Source organism: Acinonyx jubatus, chromosome B4 (genome assembly GCF_027475565.1).
Source record: "Acinonyx jubatus isolate Ajub_Pintada_27869175 chromosome B4, VMU_Ajub_asm_v1.0, whole genome shotgun sequence".
Taxonomy (NCBI): Eukaryota; Metazoa; Chordata; class Mammalia; order Carnivora; family Felidae; genus Acinonyx; species Acinonyx jubatus.
Genome location: NC_069387.1, coordinates 77,794,961 through 77,818,379, shown reverse-complemented (window position 1 = coordinate 77,818,379; position 23,419 = coordinate 77,794,961). Strand labels below are relative to the sequence as shown.

General features: G+C 58.3%; 2 protein-coding genes across 7 annotated transcripts in view; both read right to left on the bottom strand.

The window, feature by feature from the left end:
• Positions 1-51: 51 nt before the first annotated feature.
• On the bottom strand, positions 52-18,641 carry TNS2 (tensin 2). Of its 5 annotated transcripts, none has more exons than XM_027036244.2 (29): positions 18,489-18,641; positions 11,546-11,654; positions 11,011-11,048; positions 10,088-10,126; positions 9,734-9,772; positions 9,531-9,580; positions 9,152-9,323; positions 8,818-8,868; positions 8,391-8,513; positions 8,240-8,304; positions 7,320-7,403; positions 6,744-6,856; positions 6,590-6,650; positions 6,246-6,321; positions 5,863-5,992; positions 5,717-5,782; positions 5,529-5,642; positions 4,131-5,342; positions 3,840-3,990; positions 3,134-3,723; positions 2,929-3,018; positions 2,467-2,592; positions 2,152-2,244; positions 1,972-2,049; positions 1,726-1,803; positions 1,155-1,323; positions 1,005-1,073; positions 828-857; positions 52-696 (listed from the first exon to the last, which is right to left on the bottom strand). In XM_027036244.2, the coding sequence occupies exons 1-29, from the start codon at positions 18,561-18,563 to the stop codon at positions 558-560; spliced, it is 4,230 nt and encodes a 1,409-aa protein (XP_026892045.1). In that variant the 5' UTR covers positions 18,564-18,641; the 3' UTR covers positions 52-557. The 5 variants fall into 5 exon arrangements, with proteins under 5 accessions (XP_026892045.1, XP_053082259.1, XP_053082260.1 ...); XM_053226284.1 differs by lacking the exon at positions 18,489-18,641 and adding an exon at positions 16,034-16,191; XM_053226285.1 differs by lacking the exon at positions 18,489-18,641 and adding an exon at positions 14,303-14,324.
• Positions 18,642-20,353: 1,712 nt separating this feature from the next.
• Positions 20,354-23,419, bottom strand: part of EIF4B (eukaryotic translation initiation factor 4B) — a 30,017-nt gene continuing 26,951 nt past the window's right edge. For both annotated transcript variants that reach the window (XM_015084613.3, XM_015084614.3), the window contains exons 13-15: positions 23,270-23,375; positions 22,913-22,985; positions 20,354-22,518 (exon numbers count right to left, since the gene is read on the bottom strand). In XM_015084613.3, the coding sequence (XP_014940099.2) occupies positions 22,438-22,518; positions 22,913-22,985; positions 23,270-23,375 (260 nt within the window). In that variant the 3' untranslated portion in view covers positions 20,354-22,437. The remainder of the gene's footprint in view (positions 22,519-22,912; positions 22,986-23,269; positions 23,376-23,419) is intronic.

Genomic DNA, 23,419 nt, shown 5'->3' with positions numbered 1-23,419 from the left:
CGAGGAGATGCTTTGACCTTCCCATGAACAAGGTACAACTCCAATTCTGAGTAAATGTTATAGAATTTCTTTATTAGACAAAAATAGACTCTTTCCCCCCCTTTCCATGTGATCCCACTCTGATCTCTCCGCTCAGAGGGGGAGGCGGAGGAGGGCGTGCCTTGCTCCCCACACCTCTTCCCCCTCTCCCTGCCAGGCTGGGACCTGCAGCTGGGTGGAGCTGGCAGGCCCGCTTTCCCCTCTGGGCTGATGTTCTCTTCTCGTGCAGGTGGGGCTGTCCAGATCCCCTCCAGGGCTCAACCGCTCATGCCTCCTCACCCTTCACATACCCATCTCTGCCATCTGCTCACGTGCAAGGTCATCTCACAGGCCCATCCACTTGGCTTAGCAGGCTGGGGGCAGGGAAGGAGAGCAGTGTCCCAGGCTGATGCCCACTCCCCATTCCTAAGGGAGGGGCTGGCTCCTGGGTCTCCCGGGCCCAGGCCAGGGGAAGTGAGGACTGTGAGGTGCTGACAGGTGCGCGGTGTTGAAGTGGGCTCTGAGCTTGTGGCCTTCCTTCACTTTCTCTGACCCAGTAGGACTTTGGTGATGAAGGTGACAATGGCGCCGGCAGGCTGATCTGGGTCAAGCTCTGCAAAGAGGTGACACACGTTCTCCCAGGGACTTCCCGGCTTCTTGGCCACGAAACCAAAGATCCTAGGAGCACAGAGGCAGGGTGGGGAGGGGGCTCAGCATGCCTTCCACAAAGGACTGCAAAGCCAGGGGTGGGGAGGAAGGCAGCGCCTCTGTCCCAGGGAGGGAAGAGATGCACCCGTGGGGAGGCTTACTTGGAGGTGGTCCCGTCGGGGTTGGTCCATCTGCAGAAAAAGAAGAACCGTGATGGAATGCACCCAGGGTCTGGCTACCGGAGGAGGAGGGCTGGGGCAGGGGACTTTCTGGTCTGGGGGAACCTGATGGGAGCGTGGGGCTATGGGAGCAAAGAAAGGGTCGAGAGGGAGGCTCACCTCCGGTCCTGAGGATCAGTGCTGCAGAAGGTGATGCTGTTCACTGGATAATGGCGGCGAAAGAAGAGCCTGCAAGGAGGATCGTGGGGAAAGTCACAACCGGAACTGGGGGTCCCTAGGGTCCCCCAGGGGCTGGGTGGACACACTCACTTCCTTTGGTTGTCCGTCAGCGTAATGCCCTGGGCTGAGACCTTGAAGTGGACGATGGCTGGGGTTGGCCGGGGGCTGCAGCCCAGAGCTGCAGAGCTGGCCCGGGCCACCGCTTGGGGGCCCGTCAGTGACTCTGTCTCCACTGAGGTCAGGTAGAGCACACTGCAGGCTATGAGGGCAAGAGAGGGCTGCAGGGGAGCGCCGGCTCTGCCAGCACCCAAGTCTGTCTTCCCCTATCGCCCCACACCGCCAGCTCTTTCTTGCACCTTCCCCAGCTAGTGCTGCTCAAAATTCGTTAGAATCGGGGTCACTTGTTAAAAAGGCAGAGTCTGCGACTCTGCCAGATCTACAGTCGGAAATGCTTGAAAGAGGCCTGACAATCTGCATTCTAACAAGCCTCCCTCCAAACATTTTCACGTTCATGAATTTGAGGTCCTAGACTGAGGACCCCCCTTCCCACCCCCACTGCAAATATAGGGGCCCACCCACCTCAGGGCCTTTCAGTGCCCCGTGCTTGCACACGTAGGACCCCACTTTGCACCCAGGGAGAGAAGGGAGGGAGAGGTCCTACCGGCACCCTGACGTAGGAGGTCGGCTGCTGTGCTCATGTTGGCTGGCACTGGGGTCTCTGGAGTCTCCTCTAGAGGATCTGGGGGCAATGAGGGCCAACAGGGAAGGTCAGCAGGGAGTCACGTTCCCTAGGAGCTGGAGAACTCTGTTGTCCCAAGAGAAGGCAGGCTGGGAGCCAGGACCTGGGGACGCTGCCTTGGGCCGCGGCAGGTGAGGAGAGGCGGGAGGGCAGATCACAAGCACCCACCTTTGCTGGGGATGCGCAGGCAGCAGGGCAGGGACAGTGGGGAGATGGAGTGCTGGGACACCAGGGCCGACAGGCTGCCTGCAGGGGGAGGTGACAGAAGCCCTGAGGTGCCCACAGGTATCCCCCCCTCCCCAGCTCTCCCTCCACCCTCCTGAGACCCCCTTGGCCCCTGCGCCTCACCAAAGTAGGGCTCACTGGGACAGCCTTTGATCTTCACCCCTTTGGGCCCAGTCTCAATGAGAAAATGACGGACCAGCTGTTCCAAGGGGTCCCCTGAGGGGAGGGGAGGAGGCCGGGTGGAGAGGAGAGAAGAAACAGACTTTATCAGATTGCAGATTCCAGTTTTCTCCTGTGCTGGGATTCTTTCCAGCGCCGGAGAGGTCACTTCCTGCCTCTCCCCACCAAGAAGTGGCATGGCCTACCCTGCCTTGTCTTATCTCTGGTGCCTCCCCCCCACTCCACTCCCCTTCTCCCCCAGGTGTGGGCATTCTTTACCTTTCCAGGGTTGGGCGCTGGGTGGAGGTGTGGCCACTTTGAGGGCCAGCCCGTAGGCTCCTTGGAATGAATGACTGTCCCTGATCAGGAAGGCCCCAGGGTCCTTGTCCTTCAGCAGAGCAATGGCTGGGGGGAGAAGTTTTCACAGTGGTGGATTGAGCCCCACGTAGCCCCTCTCTACCTCTGCTACCCAAGCTCCCTAGGCCTTTCACCCTAACAGCCGTGGTGTTTTGGGGCACCTGGGGATGGAGCTTCAGAGTTAAAAGGGTATTGACAGTGTTGAGTTGAAACCTCCGTGGGCCCAGAGCCCAGAACCACCTGCTAGTGAGAGACTGCCTGGGGTAAACCTGCTGAGACAGGGAGGAGGCACCAAGGGTGTTAACTGAAGGATGGGTCCTTAAGCCAAGACAGAGCCCCAGAGGGGCCATAAAACGGGAGGGGTGGGGCAGGCTGCCTTCTCACCTTGGTCACGGGACAGGTGTGGTTTGTACCAGAACTTGGATGTATCCTGGACGAACTTGACATTGCTCTGGCTCTCTTGCATAGGGGGCTCTAGGACAGGGAGGGACCGAGCTTGGCCTCAGTGCTTCCCAGTGCCCGTGCCATGCCCCTCCTTGGCAGACAGGGTTCTCCCAAGGGGGCCCCACCCTCCCCAAGGCCTTTATACCTGGGGGTTGGGGGACATTATCCGGGAGCAGAGGTGCAAAGGTGACATGGTGACTGGTGCCTCTGGCTGGTGGTGATGCCTGCTCTGGGCCCCAGGGTCCTGGCTGTTGCCCAGGTCCCAGCAAATGGCGTTTCTCGGGAAGTGGGGGCTGGGTGGGGCCGTTGACGTCATAGGATGCAGCCAGGGGGAAGGCAGGCGTGGGTGAGCTCTGAGGCGGCTCTGGGCTGGCCACAAGCCAGGGCATCTGGGTAGGCACAGGGGTGAGGGGGGACCCATCCGGGCTATCTGGGGGGTCTCGAAGTCCCTGCCAGGGGGCATGGCGGAGGCCAGGCAGTGTGGTGGGCACAGGGCCCCTCGGATTGGCGCTGTCTGAGCGGCTCCCCGGGCTCTTCTCCTGAGGCCAGTCCTTGGGTGAGCTGGGCGGGGAGGTGGGGGAGAAGGGGCCAGGGGCTGGAAGCTCAAGCCCGCTTCTCGCTGGCAGCTCGGGAGCCTTTTCGGCGCTTCCCTGGGGAACGGACGGCAAAGCCTCGCCAGGACTTAGTCTCTGAGTGGGCACCAAGGTGGGGGACGTGGTGTCCTGCCGTCGGGTGCTGCAGTTTGGGAGGGCGGGCAGGTGGTCAGTACCTTGGTAGGGCTGCGGAGCCCCCGTGTGAGCTGCCCCCACCCCCAGCTTCAGTGCCTGAACAGCCCCGGCCCCTCTGTATACCTTTCCTTGCCCTGGACGGGGCTGCTGGTGTGCAGGGGCGTGGAGGGACCAGACAGCTCAGAAGAGGCACTGCACTGAGCATCACAGGGAGACCGAGGCAGGGTGCTATGCCCGCTGGGGCCCTCCCTCCAGGATGCTGGCTCAGGTGATTCTGTAGGGAAAGTGGGAGAAGGGGCCGTGAGCCAGAAAAGTCCCTTTTGTCTGGCTTAGCTCTTTCTCATTCTGCACCTTCCCCCACCATCTTCCAGAACCCTCCTCTTCCCCGGGCACTCCCCACCCCAGTGCCCTCACCTGCAGATGCCAAGGCTCCTGCGGGGGCCAGGTGCCCAGGTATGGGGTACCTGTCCCCTCCCTCCTCTGCAGGGATCTCGTAGCTCAGCTTCCTGGATTGTGGGTAGGGCGGGCTGCCCGGGGAAATGGAGCCAGCCCGTGGGGAGTGGGCACCGGAACTGGAATACCCTCTGCCCTCACCTGGAGAGCCACAGCTATGAGGCACCCGGCCATATGCTGGGCAGTAACTGGGAACGGCTCCTCCATAGCCATATGTCACCAGGGCAGGATACCCTGGATGCCCATACCTGCCTTCAGGGCACAGGGTGTAGGAGCAGCCCTCATGCCCTTCCTCGCCTGCCTTGGGTGGCTTCAGGCAGCTGTAGTCGGGCATCGGGGTGTGGTGATGCCCGCAGGCAGGCACCAGCAGGGGCAGTGGGTGCCCAGACCGCACCGGGTGCAGGAGAGCCTTGCCAGCCTCGCCTGCCCACCCCTCTCCAGCCTCCCTCTCCAGCCTCAGCCCATATAGGGCTGCAGTGGGCAGCGCCAGCTTCTCCTCACAGGCGGGGCAGGAGCACAGGGCAGGCATCCCAGGGTCCTCCACGATCACCACCTCCCGGTAGCCTGGGGAACGGTAGCCGAAGTCCCCGTTGGCTGGTTTCCCCAGCTCAGGGGGGTAGGGATACGGCCCCTCAGACAGGGATCGGCAGAGGCGCCTCTTCTCCACAGAGGCCTCGGCGTAGCCCTGGGGGTGCCCCTCATAGCCCCCATAGACCAGCCGCCGCCTGTCCAGGGTTCCCTCCGGCCGGTAGTAGCCCCCATTGGGGACCCCGCAGGGCTCCCGGTAGCCCTGGCGGCAGGAGCAGTGGCGGCTGAGGCTGGGTCTGTGGCCTGAATACACTCCGAGGGGGGGGCCTCCGCCCACGGGCGGCTGCTCTTCGTCATCCAGGATGGCCGTCTCGCGCCCGGCTCCCCGGCCCCCACCGGCCACTCCACAGCCTCCCAGGAGGCGGTCTAGCTCCTGTCGTTCCGCAGCCGTTGGGGGTGGCCGGCCAGGGGACTCGGCAGCCGGCTCCGTGGTCAGTGTGGACGAATGGCCGGAGTCGCTGCTGACAGAGAGCATGGGGGGTGGAGGTGGCTCTGGAGAGGGCGCCGGTGGGCTCTGGCAGGGGGCCCGCTGCACCTGGGCGTAAGGACTGCCATCCAGGGGTCCCCGGGTGTGTGTCGGGGAGCCTGAGTGGGGACAGGACCAGGGAGGGAGGGCAAGCAGGAAGAAAGGAGAGAGAGGGAGTCAAAGAGAGGGAACAGAGCAGGGGACTCCACTTCAGGGGTGTCCCTCAGGAGGGGGATCTGCCTGGGAGGAAGGAGTGTGCCCCTCAAACCTCCACCTCCCACTGCCCCTGGGCCTGCCCCACACACCGTCCACGCTGTCCTCGTGGTGCTGATTGAAGTTCTCGTAGGAGTCCCAGCGCACGGCAGGCTCTGCCGTGTTGTAGTCAACAGAGACCGAGGGGTCGTTCCGTGGGGTGTTGCCTGTGGAACGGGCCGCCCAGGTGTTGAGAAACGGGCAGACAGCCTTTAGCCCTGACCCAAGGCTTGGCTCTTACCTTTGATCTTTTCAGGGCTGGAGGAGAAGACGAACTCCACCGAGGCTTGGAAGGGGAACCTCTCATCTGCGGGGAGTGGCCGTGAGGAGCCGGGCCCCTGCCCACCCTCACCTGGGCTCCAGCCCCCACATCCGTCTCCAACTCACCAGCCCAGGCCTCGTCCAGCTGGTCCTTGGGGAAGGTGAGCCGTGGTCCGTGGATGGTGCACGTGTGGAACTGGACTCGGAACACGAGGGTCCGGTCTGTCCCCCGGCCACCCTTGTGATAGCAGGTCACCTGGATGAGGGAAGGGAGACTAGGGGTCAGGCCCTCCTGTCCACTTGCGTCTCCTCTGTGCTTCCGCCCTGGGGACTGTCTGGCCGCAGCTCTGCCCGGGCCTCAACCTCAAGGTGGCCCCTCCCCCCATCTAGGGGACTAGCTTTCCAGCCTCCAATCTGCCTTGAATTGATGAGTCCCCAGAGACTGTGCAGCAGGCAGGATACACCACCACCCCTTGGACCCCTGCCCCTTCCCAGGATGGTCCCCTCACCATGACATCGCCTTTGAGGAGGAGGGCTGGCTCCAGGCTGATGCAGAGCTGTTGCGGCCCAGGGCCTGCAACGTGACTGAGGAAGGAAGGACGAGGCACAGGCTGAGTCAGAGGCACTCGGGCTGGGGTGGGGAGCTATGAAGAGTCAGGAGGGACTTGGGAGATTGGAGTCCGAGCCCTGGGCGAGAGACCTTTAGCCTGAACATCAGCCTCTCCAACCGTAAAATGGATTCCATGATGGCCAACGTTTTTAGGTGCAGTGGCAGGAACCGGAGGACCCTGTGTCTGGGGAGGCTGGAGGAACAGGAATGCGGGCAGCAGGGGCCTGGGAAGAGAGCACTCACTAGATTCCAGATGTGTACACGAGCTGCATGGACTGGTAGATCTTGAGGAAGGGCTGGAAGCCTGGAGGGACAGGAAGGAGAAGGCATGTGGGGCTTGCTGAATGGAGGGGGTGGGGACGGCCCTCCTTGTGGAGCACACCCCAGGCAGACTCACCTGTGCCAGGTTCAAAGGCTGGCAGCACGGGCACAAGCACATAGTGCAGGAAGAGAGGGCTACTGTTCATTCTGATGGAGCCGGACAGGAGGCCGCTGAAGTAGCTGATATATCTGGGAGGGGGTGTGTCAGAACATAAGCCCCTTCCTCTGGAGGCCCCTTTGTATCATTTCAGCCATGCTCACCACCACCCGCCTCCCCCCCACTTGGAAAGCCTGCCCTTCTTAGCACTTCCCTCACATCTTCCAGCTCACCAGAAAGTTCTTCCTTGCATCTAACCTCAATCCTTCTTGCTGTCCCAAAGGTTTGTACTTGCTGGCCCCTCTGGCTAGAATGCTCTTCCCCCAGATCTCTGCTTCCCGTCACAGAGATGGGTTCTGACTGTCCCGCAAGTCTCTCTTTACCACAAGCTCCGTGAGAGCAAGGACCGTGTTTGTTCTGAATTCTCAGCACCTGACAGTGCCTGGTACACAGAAGGCGCTCCATTAAGGTATGCTGTATGAGCGAAAGAATCTCGGCCTTGGCAGCCATGGAGGGAGCCTGCTCCTCCAACCCATCCCTACCCGGGCTGCTCACCGGCGCTGGGAGGGCTGCAGCTCCGCGGCCACCTTGTCCTCACAGAACTTCCTCATGGTAAGTGTAGCCAATGCCTGGTCCGCCCTGGAGACAGCAGGACCAGCGTGGGGGATTAGGGGCTGGTATCCAAGCTGGCCTCTCAACCCTAAGCCCCAGGATAGGGAGGAGACGTGTGATCCCCCCAAAGGCTAGAGGAAGCCCAGAGTGGTGGTGAAGAGGACTAGAAACCCCACAGACAGTCACTTTACTAGTTGTTGGGCCTCAGGCAAGTGCTCCCTGAGTTTTAGTTTCCTCCTCTGTAAAATGGGGAAATAAGACCATGCTATAGGTTGGGTTTTTGGCTCCCCAAAAGATATGTACCTCTGAATGTGATCTTATTTGGAAATAGGGTCGCTGCAGATGGAATTAGTTAAGATGTTATACTGGAGGAGGAATGAGCCCTTAATCCAATATGATTGGTGTCCTTAGAAGAAGAGAAGAGACAGACAGACACACACACACACAGGAAGAAAGCCATGTGACGACCAAGGCAGAGAGTGGAGTGACGCAGCTGCAGGCTAAGGAACACCAGGGACTGCTGGTCACCACCAGAAGCTAGAAAGAGGCAAGGAAGGGCTCTACCCAGAGTCTCCACGGGAGTGCAGTGCTGCTGACACTTCGATTTTAGACTCCCAGCCTCCAGAACGGAGACAACACATGTATGTTGTCTCTAGCCACTTAGTTTGTGATACTTTGTTACAGCAGCCCTAGGAAACTGATAAAAATCCTCTGCTGGGAACGGTGGGGGAGGTACAAGCGAGAAAAAGGAGGTGGAAAGGCCAAGTTTATGGTAAATGGCTCTCGGAACACAGAGGCGGGCTCGGCCAACTGGGGGAGGCAGGTCACTGGGGAGGGGCCAGTCAGGGGTCAGGGAATCTCACCCTGCAGAGATCTTGCTGTAGTGCATGTAGGCAGAGACGATGACCCCGAGCTTGCCCTTGCTCCCCTGAGGGTAGAAAGATAGGGATGCAGGGCCTGCTGAGGCCTCAGGCTGAGGTCACCCGGCCCTGTGAACCCCAGGTCCCAGCTCACCTTGCAGTACAGTACAACCACGTGCTGTGGGTCAGCACTGAGCCACGTCTCCATGGCTTTGCAGATGGAACACAGCTTGTCCAGGGGGGGCGCATGCAGCTCAGGCCAACCGAAGTCCTGGACCTGGGGGGGGGGCGGCGCAGGGGTACAACTGAGGGTGGGGGCCACAAGCAAAGAGACATGGGTGGGGATGGGACCAGGTGTAGGGGTCGGTGGGGGCCAACCAAAGTCAAGAGACTGTTGGTTGTCCACGACAGGCTCAACACTTTCCTCATGGGTACAATGGGGTTGATACCCGCTGCACCATGCTTTGGAGTGTCTCAAGTAAGAAGTCACCTGGGAAGGTGCCAACTGCTACTATTAATGAGGAGGAGCTGGGGGCTCGTTGGGGTGGGAGTTGAGTTTAATGGCTTTAATCCCCTCCTACCTTGGGGTTTAGGCGGGTCAGGTCATGTCTTTTCTCTGAAAGGTTGAAGAGCTGCAAGTAAAGAGGGGACTTTAGACGGAAGTGACCTTGGGCAGCGGGAGGCGAGGCTCGGTCCCCTGCTGCGACCCTAAGCAGTCTTTCTCCCAAACAAGGACGGCGCTAAGGCCCGGCCTAGCTACGACCGCCCAGCGGGGGCGTTCCCTATCGGCTCCGGCGGCCTCGAGGCCCCGCCCCCTAGGCCGGCGCCTCCGCCAGTTTGTCGTCAGGCAGCAGCTCCGCCCACCTGGGCCTCCCAGTCCTCTCATTGGCTGACTGCGGAAGGCCCCGCCCTCACCAGGTACTTGTCGCCGTGCTTGGATTGCAGCACGTGAGCCAGCTCGCGCAGGTGGCCCCGGTGTCGCTGCTCGTCGGGCCGCGCGGGGAAGGCGGCAGCCAGGATCCGCTCCGTCACGTAAGTGAGGTCCAAGTCCCAGCGGCGCTCCATAAGCGGGTCCAGGCTGAAGCTCCTGGGGAGGGGGCAAAGCTTGCGTCAGGCACGAGGGCGAGGCTCCGGGGGCAGATGGGAGGGGAGGGCGAGGCCTCGGGGTCCCGAGGGTAGGTGGGGCCGCTCGGGGGCGGGGTGGGGGGCTGCCTAGGAGAGCTTTGCCGGGGCGGAGGGTGGTGCGGCGCTGCGCCGGGCTGAGATATGGGACCACCCCGGCGCCCTCACTTACCTGGGCAGAGTGTTGCGCTGCTTTGAGTGGTTTAGAGACTTGGTGGATCCCTGGTGGATGAGATGAGACGGTGCACATCTCTTTGGGTGCCCCCCACTCTAGGCTCCCCGCTCCAGAGTCCCGTGAACTTTCGTTCTCGCAAGATACCTAGGTCCGTACTCCCAGAGCTACCTGCTTCCGCCCCCTCCGCCAGCATCACTTACCAGGTGCTCTATGCGCCTCACGGGGGCCGTGTTTCTCCGCTAGAGGGAGACGGAGGCGGAAAAGGGGGCGGTTAGGGCGGGGGTAGGGACCAGTCTGCGCCTGGGGATGGTGGAGAGGGCACGTCGGGCTTCCTGTGGGGGCTGCACCGGGCCAAGGGAGAGGAGTCCTAACCCCCAGCAGGCCCAAGGGCAAGAAGATCAGAGGGCTCATTTTTTTCCTGTCCCTCAGGATGACCAGCACCCACAGCAGTCCATTCAAGCTAACCTCCTGGGGGCCCTCTCTGTGGCCACCAGAACTTTGGACACCTCAACCAAGTTCCTTGCCACTCCCACCCCATCTCAGAGCACACTCACCAGCTCCGCCGGAGGCAAAGCCTGACAGGACGAAGTCACCTGGAAGGAGACCTGAGTGAGGGGCTGAGCTCCTGCTGAAATGGGGTCTCCTGGGCTTGACGATGGGGCTACCCCTCAGCTTCAGCAAGAAGGTGGAGGGGCTGTCAGCAGATGGGCACACACTCCAGCTGAGGTTCCTCTATTTAAGGGAGCCTCCCCTCTGGCCTCTCTGGTCCCCCACCCCTAGGCCCCCCACTTGTTGCTCTTGGCTCCCAGCCCCCTGCCCACACAGACCCCCATTCATCCAGCTGCGGGGCAGGAGTTATATATAGAGCCATGTAGGCAGGCCATGGCCAGGGACGGACACTGGCCTCTTTCACCGGGAGACCCCGCCCCTGGGCACACAGCTCCCCCAGGCCAACTCCAAGGCCCTGGGACCCCCCGCACTGCAGGAGGAGGACGAGGGAACCTCCTCAGAGATGGGGCTGCCTCAGGTCCCCAGTGGACAGTGGTGCTATCTACAGCTTGTACCTTCCGCCCGGCCTTTCCAGGGCCCAGGACGAGACCCACCCAGGCATCCTGAGGACCCTTCCCCAGAGGGAAGGCACAGCCCATCCGGCTACCCAGTCTTTGAAATCCTGCTCCCCCACCCACCCACCCCACCCTTCCTCGTCCTCATTCTCCTCCTCTTCCCCACCCCCATCCTCTCGCCAGCTGCAGCCTGGGCACAGCACCAAGACAAACCCTGTCTCCTGTCCACCCGCCTGGGCCAGCCCTCCAGGGGGTGGAGTAGGGTGGTTCTTAAAGGGCCCAGTACAGCACCCTCTCCCACTCCGGCAGGGGTTCCCCCATGATGAGAGGGGCTGCGGTTGATGCCGATGTGGCTGGAGAAGCCTGTTTCAGAGGAAGAGACTCTAGTCCTCCTCCCCCAGTCAAGTACCCACCTTTGCTTCACATTTTCTGTGTGTTGCCACCTTGCAAACTAGAGAGGGATGGTGGGGAGAAGAGAGGGGTTAGCAGGCACATACTGGGGTAGCCCTCCCCCATCTCCCCAGGCCCTGGAACCAGATCCTGGGGCTTCCAAGACTGTTGAGATGGAATGGGGGAGCAGGGGCAGAGTTCAAGGGAAGTGTCAGGCAGCGGGGTAGTACGCTCAGGCCAGGGAGGGAGGGGGCAAGGGCTAATGTTCCAGGGTGACTGGGGGTGAGGGGGGAGGGAGGGAAGTCCCCATCACAGGTCCACTGGGGAGGCAATGGAGAGGACTGGGTCTCCTGGGTTGGGGCGGGAGTGTCCGTCATGGGGACAAGGGCTGTTTGGAGGGGAGGCAGCTCCCCGTGACGGACACCCTCTTGGTTCCCATGCTGTCCAGGGGGCAGCGTGCACATTACGGTTTAAACTCTTTGTGAGTCTACCCGCTGGAGTTGTGCACACAATGGTGCTGGGTTAGAGGCTCTCAGGGTCACAGGACAGGCACCTCACCTCTGCATGAGACGCCAGTTCCATCGATGGTCACCTTACACACTGCACAGACTGGTGGTTTCTTCCGGAAGACCTTCTCCCGGAAGCTGTGTGGCTCGGCTTTCCTAGGCTAGGGACGGAAGGACACACAGGCAGAGGTGTCAGTTCTCAGTGGACCCATCTCTGGGACTAGCTGGGGTCTTAGCACTACCCTGGTTTCTTTCTCCTCCATCCTGATAAAGCCCCTAAACTCCTAAGACACACTTGGTCACAGCTGTTTCTTGGCTTTTATGGGGCCTGTCCTTGATGGTGTGTGGAATCTGCCCCCTTGCATCACCCCAGACGGGTCACCTCCTCTCTGAGGGTCACTCGGGACCCTCGTATGGTGTGTGAAACCCTCGCGGTCACTGCCACACCAGGTGCTAGAGCTTTCCTCCTGATCTGGGAGGTGGGGGGGTGCTCTCTGACTTTCTTCTATGAGGGTTCCCCATTTCTCCTCCCATTTTGCCTTCCCCAGATGGAGGTCCCTGTGGAGAGTGAGCAGGAGGGGGTCCAGAAATGAACGTAGAATGTCAGTCACGCAGCACCCAGACTGACCTGGCGGGGAGTGGCCTGAGCCAGTCCTACTCCCCTGGCTCCCGCTGTCCCCGTGCTCCAGACAGCTGACATGCCCTCCTCCCCCTACTGTCAGAACAACATGTTTACTCATTGTGCATTGAGGCGGCAGGCAGCAATTGTGTAAGGAGGGGGTGGTAATGCTGGAGAGACCGGCAGACAGAGGCATGACATTGGGGGAAATGTTCAGCTGCCTTGCTACTTCTGGATGTAGTGAGCACCCTGTCACTTGAGGTTCAAGTGGGATTCCAGCATGGAATGGGGGAAGGGGTGGGCTAGATGCCCTGTTGGGCCTCTCCCCACCCAGAGTGCAGTGAGGCAGGGATGCCCCGTTATGGCCCTCATCCCCCTCCCTCCCACTGTGGGTTCACTCCACTCATCTTCTGTCCATATGCCTCCTCTCCCTTCTACCCATTTTTCTCTTCCCTCAAGTGTTCAAGCTCCCCCCCCCCGCCCCATAATATTATTTCATGTTGCCCTGAGCTGCTTCTTTTGGGGTATGGCTGCTAAAATATGGGGAAATGGAGTCATAGGCATCCAGGCCCCCCATCCTGGGGACCCAGGCAGCACTTTTGGTCTCTTGGCTGTCCCCCAAGAACCTGGATTAAACCCAACCTGAACTCTTATGGGCCAGCCTTGCTGGACCCGTTAGGAAACTTGGGTGCATTCTGACATTAACGGCATGCACTGATGATGTCAGGGGAAAGTCCCAGTGTCTAAAGCACTTCTGAGACCTGGCCACCCCTCTCCCTTCGCCACCTCCACCCTATTTCTCCCAAACTTCTGAGCTCAGGGAAGGGGCCTGATCTCGGCCCTGCCCTGGGGCTCCCTGGTAGTACCTGGAAAAGTCCTACAATGAAGTATACCTGAATGCAGGTTTAGGGGGCCAGGATCCCCAGGGTTGGCCTGAATTAGAGCAGGGAAGTTGGAGGAGGGAAAGTGGACACCAGGTTCTGCTTTAATCCAAACTTCTGCTGCTCACACCACAGCTCTGGCTATTCCAAAGGGGCATAGTAGTGAGGGGATTCGGGGCAAGGGGAGAAGGTTCTGGCCTGAGTCCTGGTCCCCTCCCCCACTGCCCACCCCTCCACCCCTGCCCCTCCTCTGCCCAGCCAGCGGGCACTCCTACCCTGCTGGTGGCCCGGCTGCTGTCCCTCCTCCCCAGGGCTCTGAGCAGCCTCTCCACGGGGCCGCTGGACTTCATGATGTCCGGGCGGCTGGCTGGGGTGCCGACTGCGGGCCTGAACAATGCTGGGGCCCGGCCCGGGGCTTCCTGGAAGCGGCCTGGCGGAGGCAGCCGCTTCCCCTGGGTGGAGGGTAGGCTGTCTGGCTGGTGTGAGGAGAAGCCCGGCCCTGGAAGTGGAGGGGAGTGCAGGCGGGAAAGGGGCAGGTCGCTGCTCCAGGAAGTGGGGGGGGGGGGGGAGGGAGGATGTGGGGGAGGCCAGGAGATCAGATTCCCAGGATCTACCCTGCTGGGAGTGTCAGCCCAGGATCTTTTGCCCCCCAGCCCCTTGCTGTGGAGCTGCCCCTTGCCCAGGGGATCCACCCTATCCAGGGATCTGCAAGGATCCTGAGATCCAGCCCCCAGTGGAGTGGGGTGGGGGCAGGGTGGGAATTTAGGTCTCCTGCAGGGCTCAAGGGCCAGTGGGGAACACTGTGTCCCAGGCCAGGTCAGGCCAGTCTCCCAGCCTGAACTCTCATGTTCTCAGGGGACTTCTGGTGGGGAGGAAGGGGGAGCTGGGAATCACTACCCCAGCCAGCTCAGAATCGGGGTGCATCCTGAGGGGCCGGGGAGAATAGGACTGAGGCCAGCTTCCTGCCTCAGTTTCACTGGTTGTGAAGTATAGGAAAAGGAAAGCATTCACTGCTTCTCTCCCGCCGCCCCCATACGCTCTGGGAGGCCTGCTTCCAGCCACAAGATTGTTCTGCCCACGGGAGTGAGCCATTCTCCTGCTCCAGCCCAAGGCATTTCAGGCTCTTCTCCTGAGAGCACCCCACCCGCTCTGCTCCTGACAGTCATCCCCTCTGTCCCCCCATTCCATGGCTTGTTCGTGCTAGACCTCCCAGTCCCTAGCCCCTCTTTCCAGCCCTGCTGTGTAGGCCCTTCACCCAGACCCTAGGGCTGGGCCCTATGCCCCCTGCCCCCCAAAGCCTGAGTACTACCTTCATGGCTCTCCTAGCTCTGCTCTCCTTCCTCAGCAGCTGTCCCAGGTCCTAAGGACTGGACAGGGCCCCCCCCCCCCACCTCCCAACACATACTCCACCCCCCTCTGTGGGCCTCCTACCTCCCTCCTGGGAACATGGCCAACTTCCTGTCCCAAGAGTCAAGGGAAGGAGGTGGACTGGAGCCTTGGAAGTGGGGGGTGGGGGGGGCAGTAATCTTCCAAAAATAAATAGGGTTAAGGGCCAGGGGTCCTCAGCCCCAAGCCTTGGACAGCAGCCCTTTGACCGGCTGGAGCTGTCACTTGAAAGAACGCGCAAATATGCCTCCCCTCATTTGCATGGTATTTACTGAATGTACCGGTGCTCAGCCTTCTCCCACTTGGTCCTTAGACCTCCCTCTCCCTCCTTCAGGCCCAAGGGACTGGTCTAATCCTGCCTTCTCTGGGATGAGCCCCCTTAGGAGAGCCCACTCAGGACACTTCTTTGGACTTGCCTGGCATGGGCCTGGCCTGAGGCTTTGCCCTTGAAGATTTAATTCTCCTTCCAAGTCAGGAAGTCTGTCCCCGGGGTACCTTGGCCAGAGGGAGGTATCTCCGTGGCCGGGCTTGGGCCCCTAGCGTGTAACTGGAGAGGGGGCACTGGCTCTGCAACCCACTCCTATCCCACCAACCCTGGCTGGGTCCCAGGACATTCCAGGCCCCTGGCCAGTGTGGGCAACTGGGCCTGGCCTGGTCCAGTTCAGAGCCTTGCTGTAGGAGAAGCACTATGGTGGGTGTGTGGGTTGGGGTGCCTTTTCTCTGCCCCTTCATGCCCCTTCAGCATGCTTCTTTCTACACCTGCTGCCTCCACAGGGGCTGAAAAGTCCCCTCACCTGGTAGTTCCTTCGTGGGGGACTCATTAACCCGTGTTGGGTGGCCAGGGAAGAATGCCTTTGAGTCTCTCCCCACTCTGTGGGGGGCACCTCTGTAGTGAGATGGAGAGGGGGGAAACAGGCTTGAGAGGAAAAGGCGCTCACCAGGGCAGGGCTGGGAAGGCATGGCCAGACCCCGGTAGGACCCTCACCCTACTCCTGCCTTGAACATTCCAGAGCCTGTCAGTCTCTCCCCCAGCCTGGCCCCCTCTCACTCCGAAGCCTTGGGTTTGTTTGGAGAAACCCCTCCACCCACACTCCCCCTTCCTGGAAAATAGCTGTGGTTGGATGAGAGGCTGGGAGCCCAGCCGCGGAGGAGGGGTGAGGCCCGGAGAAGGAGAGAGGGAGAGGCGGGATATATGAGTGTGCCCTGAGGGATCTAGAGAATTGAGGGGAGAAGCAGAAGGGGGGCGGACGAGTGGGGCTGGAAAATCGAAATGGGCCTCAGTGTCCCAGAAGTGAAGTAGAAAAAGAAAACCCTCGCGACGCACGCTCCCGGGGCCGGGCCGGCAGTTCCCACCCAGGTCCGGGGCCCCGCGTGTGGGGGCAACGTGCGCCCCGTGGCGGCGAGTGCGCCGGAGACGCGCGAGGGCGGGACGGCCGTGTGACCGCGGGCCCCGCCCCGCCCCCTGCTCCCTTTCCCGGCTTCCCGCGGCCCCCGGCCCCGGCCCCAGTCCCCCACCGCCCCCCACCCCGGCGGCCGCCCCGCGCCCCAGCGCCTCCGGGCGGCCCCGCGCCCCCTGGCGACCGGCCCCGGCCCCGCCCGGCCGCCGTGACGCACAGGCCGCCGCCCTCCCGCCCCGCGCCGCGCGGCCACTCACCTGCGGGGGGCGCCCGGCGGGGCGGGGGCGCGCCGGGGCGGGGCAGCAGCAGGGGGAGCCCCCGGACCGGCCCATCCTGCCGGGCCCGCGCCGAGCGGCCGCGGAGGAGGCGGAGGAGGCGGGAGCGGGCGCCGCGCTCGCCCGGGCTCCCTCCCGCGCCCGCCGCGCCCCGCGCCCCGCGCCCGCCCTCGCTCCCTCCCGCGCTGCTCTCCTCCCTCCTTCCCGGCTCCAATCCCCACGTTCCCCCGCTCCCCGCCCCTCGGCCTCCTCCTTCTCCCTCTCGTCGTCCCCACCTTCTCCTGCGGGCCCACGCTCCCCGGGGCGAGGAGGGACGCGGAGACTGGCGGAGGGGCGCTCGGGGACAGGAAGAGACCGGGATGGGGAGAGTGTGAGGAGGCGGACGCGCAGGACGCAGAGCCGAGAAACTCTCCGAGCCCCGGGGAGACTAGCCGGCAGGACAGAGCAAGAAGCAAAACAAAACACAGGAACCAGACAGACGTAGAAGAAAAGCGGCCATGGGTCCAGAAGGCGTTAGAAACAGCCTCTCATCCGCCCCCTCCGCGGGGAGTATTTGGGATTGAGCCTGACCCCAAAGTCAGGACCCACCTACTCAAGGGGCGCCAGATTCAGACAAAGATACCTCCTGCCCCCTGTGTCCCCAGTCGCTGGACACCCTTCCCTAGTCCTCTGCCACAGGGGAGACGTCTAGGCCACCTCTTGTCTCCAAAGGACTCGAAGCTGAGGACCTCCACATCAAGTTCAAGCTCCCACCCCCTAAGCAGCTCCAGTCAGCCCATCATCCATCGCTCTGCTTTGGAACTGGACCTGGACCGCCATTCCCACTCCCTGACTCTGCTTATAAAGAAAGTCCTCCCTCCTCCTATATAACTCAAGTCACAGGTTTCCCAGTGGAGATGGAAGTTCATTCAGTCTGTGGTCTAATCTCATTCCCTTCTTTTCGAGGGTCGGGATCTGATACTGGTTAGAAACTAATGGGCCCTGGGGGTGATTTGAGTTGGGTCACCCTGGAGGAGAAGATAGAGGGAAGGGATGTCTTTTCAGAAACTGAATCTACTCCCATTCTCAGATTCACCAGTGTTCTCTAGTATTGAGTACTTCCTGGAACTCCCTCCTGCCCTCCCTCACCCTCCCCACTGAATTTTCCATGATGAAAACTGGTGTGTGTTGGGGGTGTGGATTCTGAGAAGCCAGTGCCCAGGGCTCAATGTCCAGTGCCTGCTCAAGGCAGCCAGTACCACCAGCTGCAAAGCCCTCTGTCCCTCCCTGTCTCAGCTCCCAACTGGGTCGTCTCTGCTCATCTTGCCTTTGGCAAAGGCTGGGAAGTCTGGTTCTGATTCCAATCTGGCGGCTGGGGGGAGGGTCACGGTGACAATTCGGTCCCTCAGAGACTGGCATTTGGAAGGGGTGGGTGTGGCTGGGACTGGGGAGCCTAGAGCTTACTGCTCTTGGCTGAGTTGGTGTCCAGTAGGTCGTCTCAATCTCAGAGGTTAGAGCAGTGGGAACTGCTGGGAGCTGGAGGGAGGGCTGGGGGGGGGTTGGAATGGGGTGCAGGAGGGAAGAGGTGGGGAGGCACTGGGAGGAGGGGAGAGGCAGGAGTTTTGGGTAAGCCCCAAGGAGAGTGACCGGGATCAGAGGCTAGCGGGAAGGGGGCAGGGTTGAAGGTCATTGTGTGTATTTTGGTTAAGATTTGATTATGTAACCGAGACACATGAGGCATGAAAATTTGCTCATTTCTTCGGAGTCTTAGCTAGTTTTTTAAAAATCGTGTCCTTTCCAGAGTTCATTAGGGTCTTTGGCTGGGTGCCTGGGATGCCTGCCGAAGGGGGTTAGTAGGTTCTATTTTTTTTTTTTTTTTTTTTAAGTAATCTCTACACCCTGCGTAGGGCTCGAACTCACTACCTTGAGATCAAGAGTTGCATGCTCTTCCTACTGAGCTAGCCAGATACCCCAAGTTCTAATGTTTAAAGGTACCAAGGAGAGACTGGTGCTCAGAGAAGAGGCACCTGATTGGATCTCAGAGAGGTGGGCAGGGCTTCACCCTCACACTCATGCTGGTGTGGTTGTCCCTATGAGGAACTTTTGAGGTTTCAAGGAATTGGGAGAGTCATAAGATGGGCAGCTGAACTTTCAGCTCAGACTTGATTCCTGCTGTCAACCTGGGGACCAGGGGCTGAGGGGGCTGCAGGAGGGAAGCTGATGAGGAAGGTTGAGAGTGAAACATTATCCACAGGAGGTGGCTTGCTGGGAGTGCTGTAAACACGGGTGGCATATGGAGCCAGCCAGACATTCTGACTACCAGTTCAGAGCAACAGAAGCTTCAGAAGGGAGAGGAAAGGGAGAAGGAAGACAGGATGATGTTAGCAAAGGTGACACAGCATTTCAGGAACAGTATCATGACCCCTTCTGACCCCTCCCTCCATGCAGATTTTCTTACCTTGACTATGCAGAGGGCAGCCCATCTTGGGACTGAAGGCTGGACCCCCTCTTCCAAGGTCTGGGGTGATCCCATGCCTGCGACTGAGTGTGCTCAGATCCTTGGGGTGGGAGGGCTTTGAGGGGCATGGGCTATCCTGGCTGGGAGAGCACTGGGTCAGGAGGATTTGAGTGGAGGGTTTGGGCACTGGGAACCAGGAAGAGTGGGGGAAGGGGCAGAGCTCACTCCAGAGGCGGATCTGCTGGCCAGGACAGAGGACAGAGGACAGAGGGTGTATTGTCCAACCCGGAGGTTGCTGCAGCTGGGTGTGGAGCAGCACAGCACAGCTCGCCTCTTCCAAACTCCTTTCTGGGGAGGCGGGAGGGTGAGGGAAGTCGAGTCCCCCCCTTCACTTGTGGCCCTGGGGGCTATGACGGTTGCCAGGAAACAAGGTTTTATTTGAGAAATAATGCTTCCCAGGAGCAGATGTGTAGCTCTCCCACTTCCTGAGAAACCAGATGCTGTGAGCTTGCTTAGCACTTTAGGGGACGCCTTTGGCACTAACTGGGACCCTCATTGCCTTGGGATCCAGAGCCTGGTGCCCGATTCTGTTTAGGAGAATCTAAGCTACGTGGACTTAACTCAGGATCCGAGCAGCCTAGAAGTGACCCTTGTAAAGTCGGATGCTATACCTGTACCCTTCTGGTCATTCAAGATTTACGGCAGGTTGACAGGGCGCACCGGTCCTGGGATCTACTTCTGAAGATGGGGGTTGTACCAGCGCCTACCTTTCCCTTGGATTTCAAGTACCCTCTTGGGACACAGTACAGGGAGCTCCTTTCTTTACCCTTTCTGTGCCCAACCAACATGAATCTCTCTGAAGTTAGCCTTTCCCACTCGTATTCTTTTATTTTTTGAGGTGGGGAGAGGAGGGAGAGAGCGTGCCAGCTGGGGAGGGGCAGAGAGAGGAGAGAATCCCAAGCAGGCTCTGTGCTCCACCCCACAAACCATGAGATCATGACCTGAGCCGAAAGCCGGACTGGGCCACCCAGGCGCCCCTAGTCTCCTTTCCATCGTCATTTACCCAGCCTCTGGCGAGTGGCTGGAAATCAGGGCTTGGAGAAAGTGGCAGACCGATGCGGGCAGTGGAGGTGGGTTCCACAGGCAGCCTGGGCAGCGGCCTGTTTCCTTCCCACCTAAAAGCTTCCTTTCCCACACGGAAAGCTGAGTCAGCACAGCATGCTGAGCCTCTTACCCCTCCACATCTGAAGAGATCAGTGCACCGTCAAGAACCACAACTGCAGTTGCTGCGATGGGCCTCGGAAAGCCACTTGTGTAGCTGGGCCCCCGTGCCAGCAACCCCCCCTGCCCAATCTTCCCCCAAATTGTTGACTGAGCTTTCCTGGGCTTTCTCTGCTTCACCCCATTGTGACCTTAAGAATTCTCTGCCACGGTCCTCTTTCCTGCCTTGCAACACGAAACAGCCCATCTCTAGCCATTTGGAAACTTCCCACCGCATCTGGGGCCTCCGTTGTAACCCAGACCAGCTCATCAACAAGAACCCAGCCTGCCTGTGCCATGTAGCACGGAATGTGGAGGCAGTGCCTCTGCAGACTGCTGAGTGGAGGGTGGAGGCACGGCCTCCAGGCCATGAAGTAGGAAATGGACTGCAGGTACTTTCAAATATTAAAGGTTACCACCAGGCCAAAATGCTGGAGTGGAGTGGATGCTAATTCCCAGTTCTTGGGCCTCAGTAAAGATTCCCCTGGTAACCCCACCCCTAGCCCAGGACAGTATCTAACACCCAGAGGACTTCAGAGACAGCGGTGGGGAGCCTGTAAAGGCACAGGAGTGGAGTATATGGTCAAAGAATTTCAGCATTGAAGTGAACTTTAAAGATCAGATTTATTTGGAGAAAACAAAACAAAAAAAAACCCCCACAACCCAAAGGATGGGATTTTACATCTCAAGACATCTCCCAGGTATTAAGTCTACAGATTACAAATCATTTTCATAGAAGATATTTTGTACAAATTTTACACGTATTAAGGAGCGGGACATAACCCGTTTCTGTTATAACGGGGGCAGGAGAGGGGAATGGGAAGAAAAAAAAGTTTTGGAGACAACTATTTGGAAGTAGACCTGTAGAGGGCAAACCCTACCTTTTCATCATCTACAGCAAATGGTTTGTTTTTTTCAACCAAAAAAAACAAAAAACAAAAAAACCCCAACCAAACAAAGCCAAAAAACAAACCCCTTTCAGCCTTGGGTATCTCTAAAAGCCACTTCCCGGCTACTGGCCAATCCAAGCCAATTATTTAGTTACTTCACTTGGTAAGCCTCTTTATGTCCACTGGCTAAACGATTCATTCATTATGCCCACTGCTGCAGCACTCCTAAACCAACAGGTCTGCGTGGCCAGACAGGGTCTAATCTAGGACCGATGGGTGAAGGGCTTGTGAACGAGACTGAGATCACCCCGAAGGATGCCGCCTACCGGGCCGACGGTACAAAGGTGCACATAAAAGCAGGCAAGTTAAGCTATTGTGTTGCAAGAGAAACCAGGACCTTGTCACACAGTTCTCTCCATTATCATTTATTCTCTCAAGGGAAGCTAAAAAAACAAAAACAAAACAACAAAGAAACACAAACCCACCAAAAAAACCACACATTGGTTGAGGCCACATTATCAATCCAAACATTGGTGTGGGATTTCAATGGAGAGAAGGAAACTTGTAAAAACAAAAAAAGCCCCAATCAAGGTCATAAGAACGGCTCACAATTTGACCCTATTTATCCACCCTCACTCACCACCTAAGACCGTTAATTCTATAATCTTCTGAGGTGTAAAAGGAGTCAAAGAAGTAGGAGCAGGAATGGAGGAGGGAAGGAGTGAGAGTCAAAAGACATGAAGGAGCCAAGATTTGCTTGAGAAAAGCAGTGATTCCTCATTAGCTTCTGCTCCCTGGGGCGGGTCTAGAATGCCTAGATCAGGTATGTGATTTAAATAGAAGCTGCTTTCTGGGAGGTGACAGCAAAAAGTAGCATTAAGATCAGAAGCCCAGGACGAGAGTCTACATTTTTAAAGCTTCAAGATTTCAGCAGAATGTAGATGGATGTGAACTTTCAGGAAGGATGGCGTTTAAGGAAGGGCAAAACCAGGACATACAAGACTTGGGAATTCCCATGACCCATAAGTGCTTCCTGCTCCAGGAAGTAACCACTTGGTGTTTACTGGAGGTCATACCATTTCCCCTTATTACTGGTGCAAAATAATCCATCACCTCCCCGCAGCTTCTTTTCAAACCACAACTTTTCCCACTTATTTTGGTCACTGAGCAGTCCTTATTCTTTTGTGGCCTATAGACTCACTCTCCACTACCCCCCTGGGGGGTAAAAATGAAGGAATTCCCCCTAGGCTGGCCCCAGTAACTCAGAATTAAGAGGGGCTGGCAGCCTCCTGGAGACTAAAAAACAACTTGAGAGACTAAGCCTACCTTTCCGAGGATGGAAAATTTATTCAGGTAATGTTTGAGAATTCATATGTGCCACAATAGGATATTAAGAATGAAAAGATAGAACTCTCACTCTTCCTTAAACCTGTCCTACTGCCCAACCAGATCCAGACACTGCATCACCGTCACTGCCATTTTGCTAAATGGAGGCCCCCAGGCACTAATCACACAGGCAACTGCATGTGTCGTAAAAATGCACAACTTTTCCATTAAAAGCTGTCCGTCTCTTTCTCTCTGGCTACACTGGCGATTCTCCAGTTAGTTCAATACTTTAAAGGCTGCAGCAGCATGCAAAAGAATTTCATTTCATTTTGTTTTTTTGTTTTTTGTTTTTTTAAAAAAAAGTTAAGAAAGGTCTCCAGGAGATGGTGAGTTTTATTGTCTGGATAGAGGTTTGATTTGCTCTTGAATGTTCCAGGGTGGAGAGACTAGGAGAAAGCACAGGATGCAGAGGTCTATTCGGTGTAATCTTCTCCCTCGTTCTCATCTTCGCCATCAACGGAGAGAGCAGCATACTTGCTTGCAGAACTGAACTTCTGGAATAGACGAGTGAGAAAATCACCAAAGCCTTGAACTCGCACATCAAAACCCAAGAAACAGGACAATGATACTTGGGCAAAAGGGAGGGGCCAGGTCAGGCCCACCTCCTTGTTCATTAGCATTTTACGCTGGCCAGGAGTAGCTAGGGAGGCTAGGCCAGAGGCACAGGTGTTCTTACAGGAGACCTCCACCTCCTTTTATCTTGGAGAGGGAGTAAGAGTAGTGAGACTGCAAGGCAGAAAACTGGAAAATACTAAGTTTCTTTTACAATTTCAAACAAGCAACGATGCCTGATTGACAATTTCCAACCACTCGGATTCCAGCCCCAAGCATAAAGGAGTTCAATGGCAAACGTGAGCTGAGAGAAATCTATTAGCATCTAACACTTACGGAAGCTGGATTTTCTTCAGGTTTCTTTGGCTCAGGTGCAGATCGGGAGTCTTGATCCTTTTTGCCATCTTTCCTGCAGAGATGTAAGTGTAAAACCATGTCTTTAGGAGAGGACTCTCTCAACACCCACAAGCAGGTGGGAGGCACTGAACGGGCCCCTCCAGCCAACAGTGCTTGCTATCTGGACATTTTGCTTCCAGATCCTTGGAACTGTTAACTGTCCACACTGGTTGACTTTCCTTTGTTTACCATAGGAGATATGGCAACACTTGGAGAACCAAGAACTTCTTAACTACAGGGACACATGTATCCAGCATCAGATGAAAGATTACAAATGGCAAGAGAGAACACGCATACCTATCTGACTCCTTCCAGTGGTCTTTGTTCCCTCCGTCTCCTGGACCACGGCTGGAGTTCCCACTTTGGCCTTTCGGGACACTCACCCCATCTACTTTGTTTTCATCTGTTTGTGTGAAGATGCAAAAATAAATTGAAGGCAAGTAAAAT

Bases quoted from the DNA above. Each gene is read 5' to 3' on its own strand.
- TNS2 (XM_027036244.2), bottom strand. From the start codon at position 18,563: ATGGGATCACCCCAGACCTTGGAAGAGGGGGTCCAGCCTTCAGTCCCA. The intron at 6,322-6,589 runs GTGAGTGCTCTC...TTCCTTCCTCAG, and splicing joins GTGTACACATCTGGAATCTA to TCACGTTGCAGGCCCTGGGC. The intron at 3,019-3,133 runs GTATAAAGGCCT...TCCCTGTCCTAG, and splicing joins TAATGTCCCCCAACCCCCAG to AGCCCCCTATGCAAGAGAGC.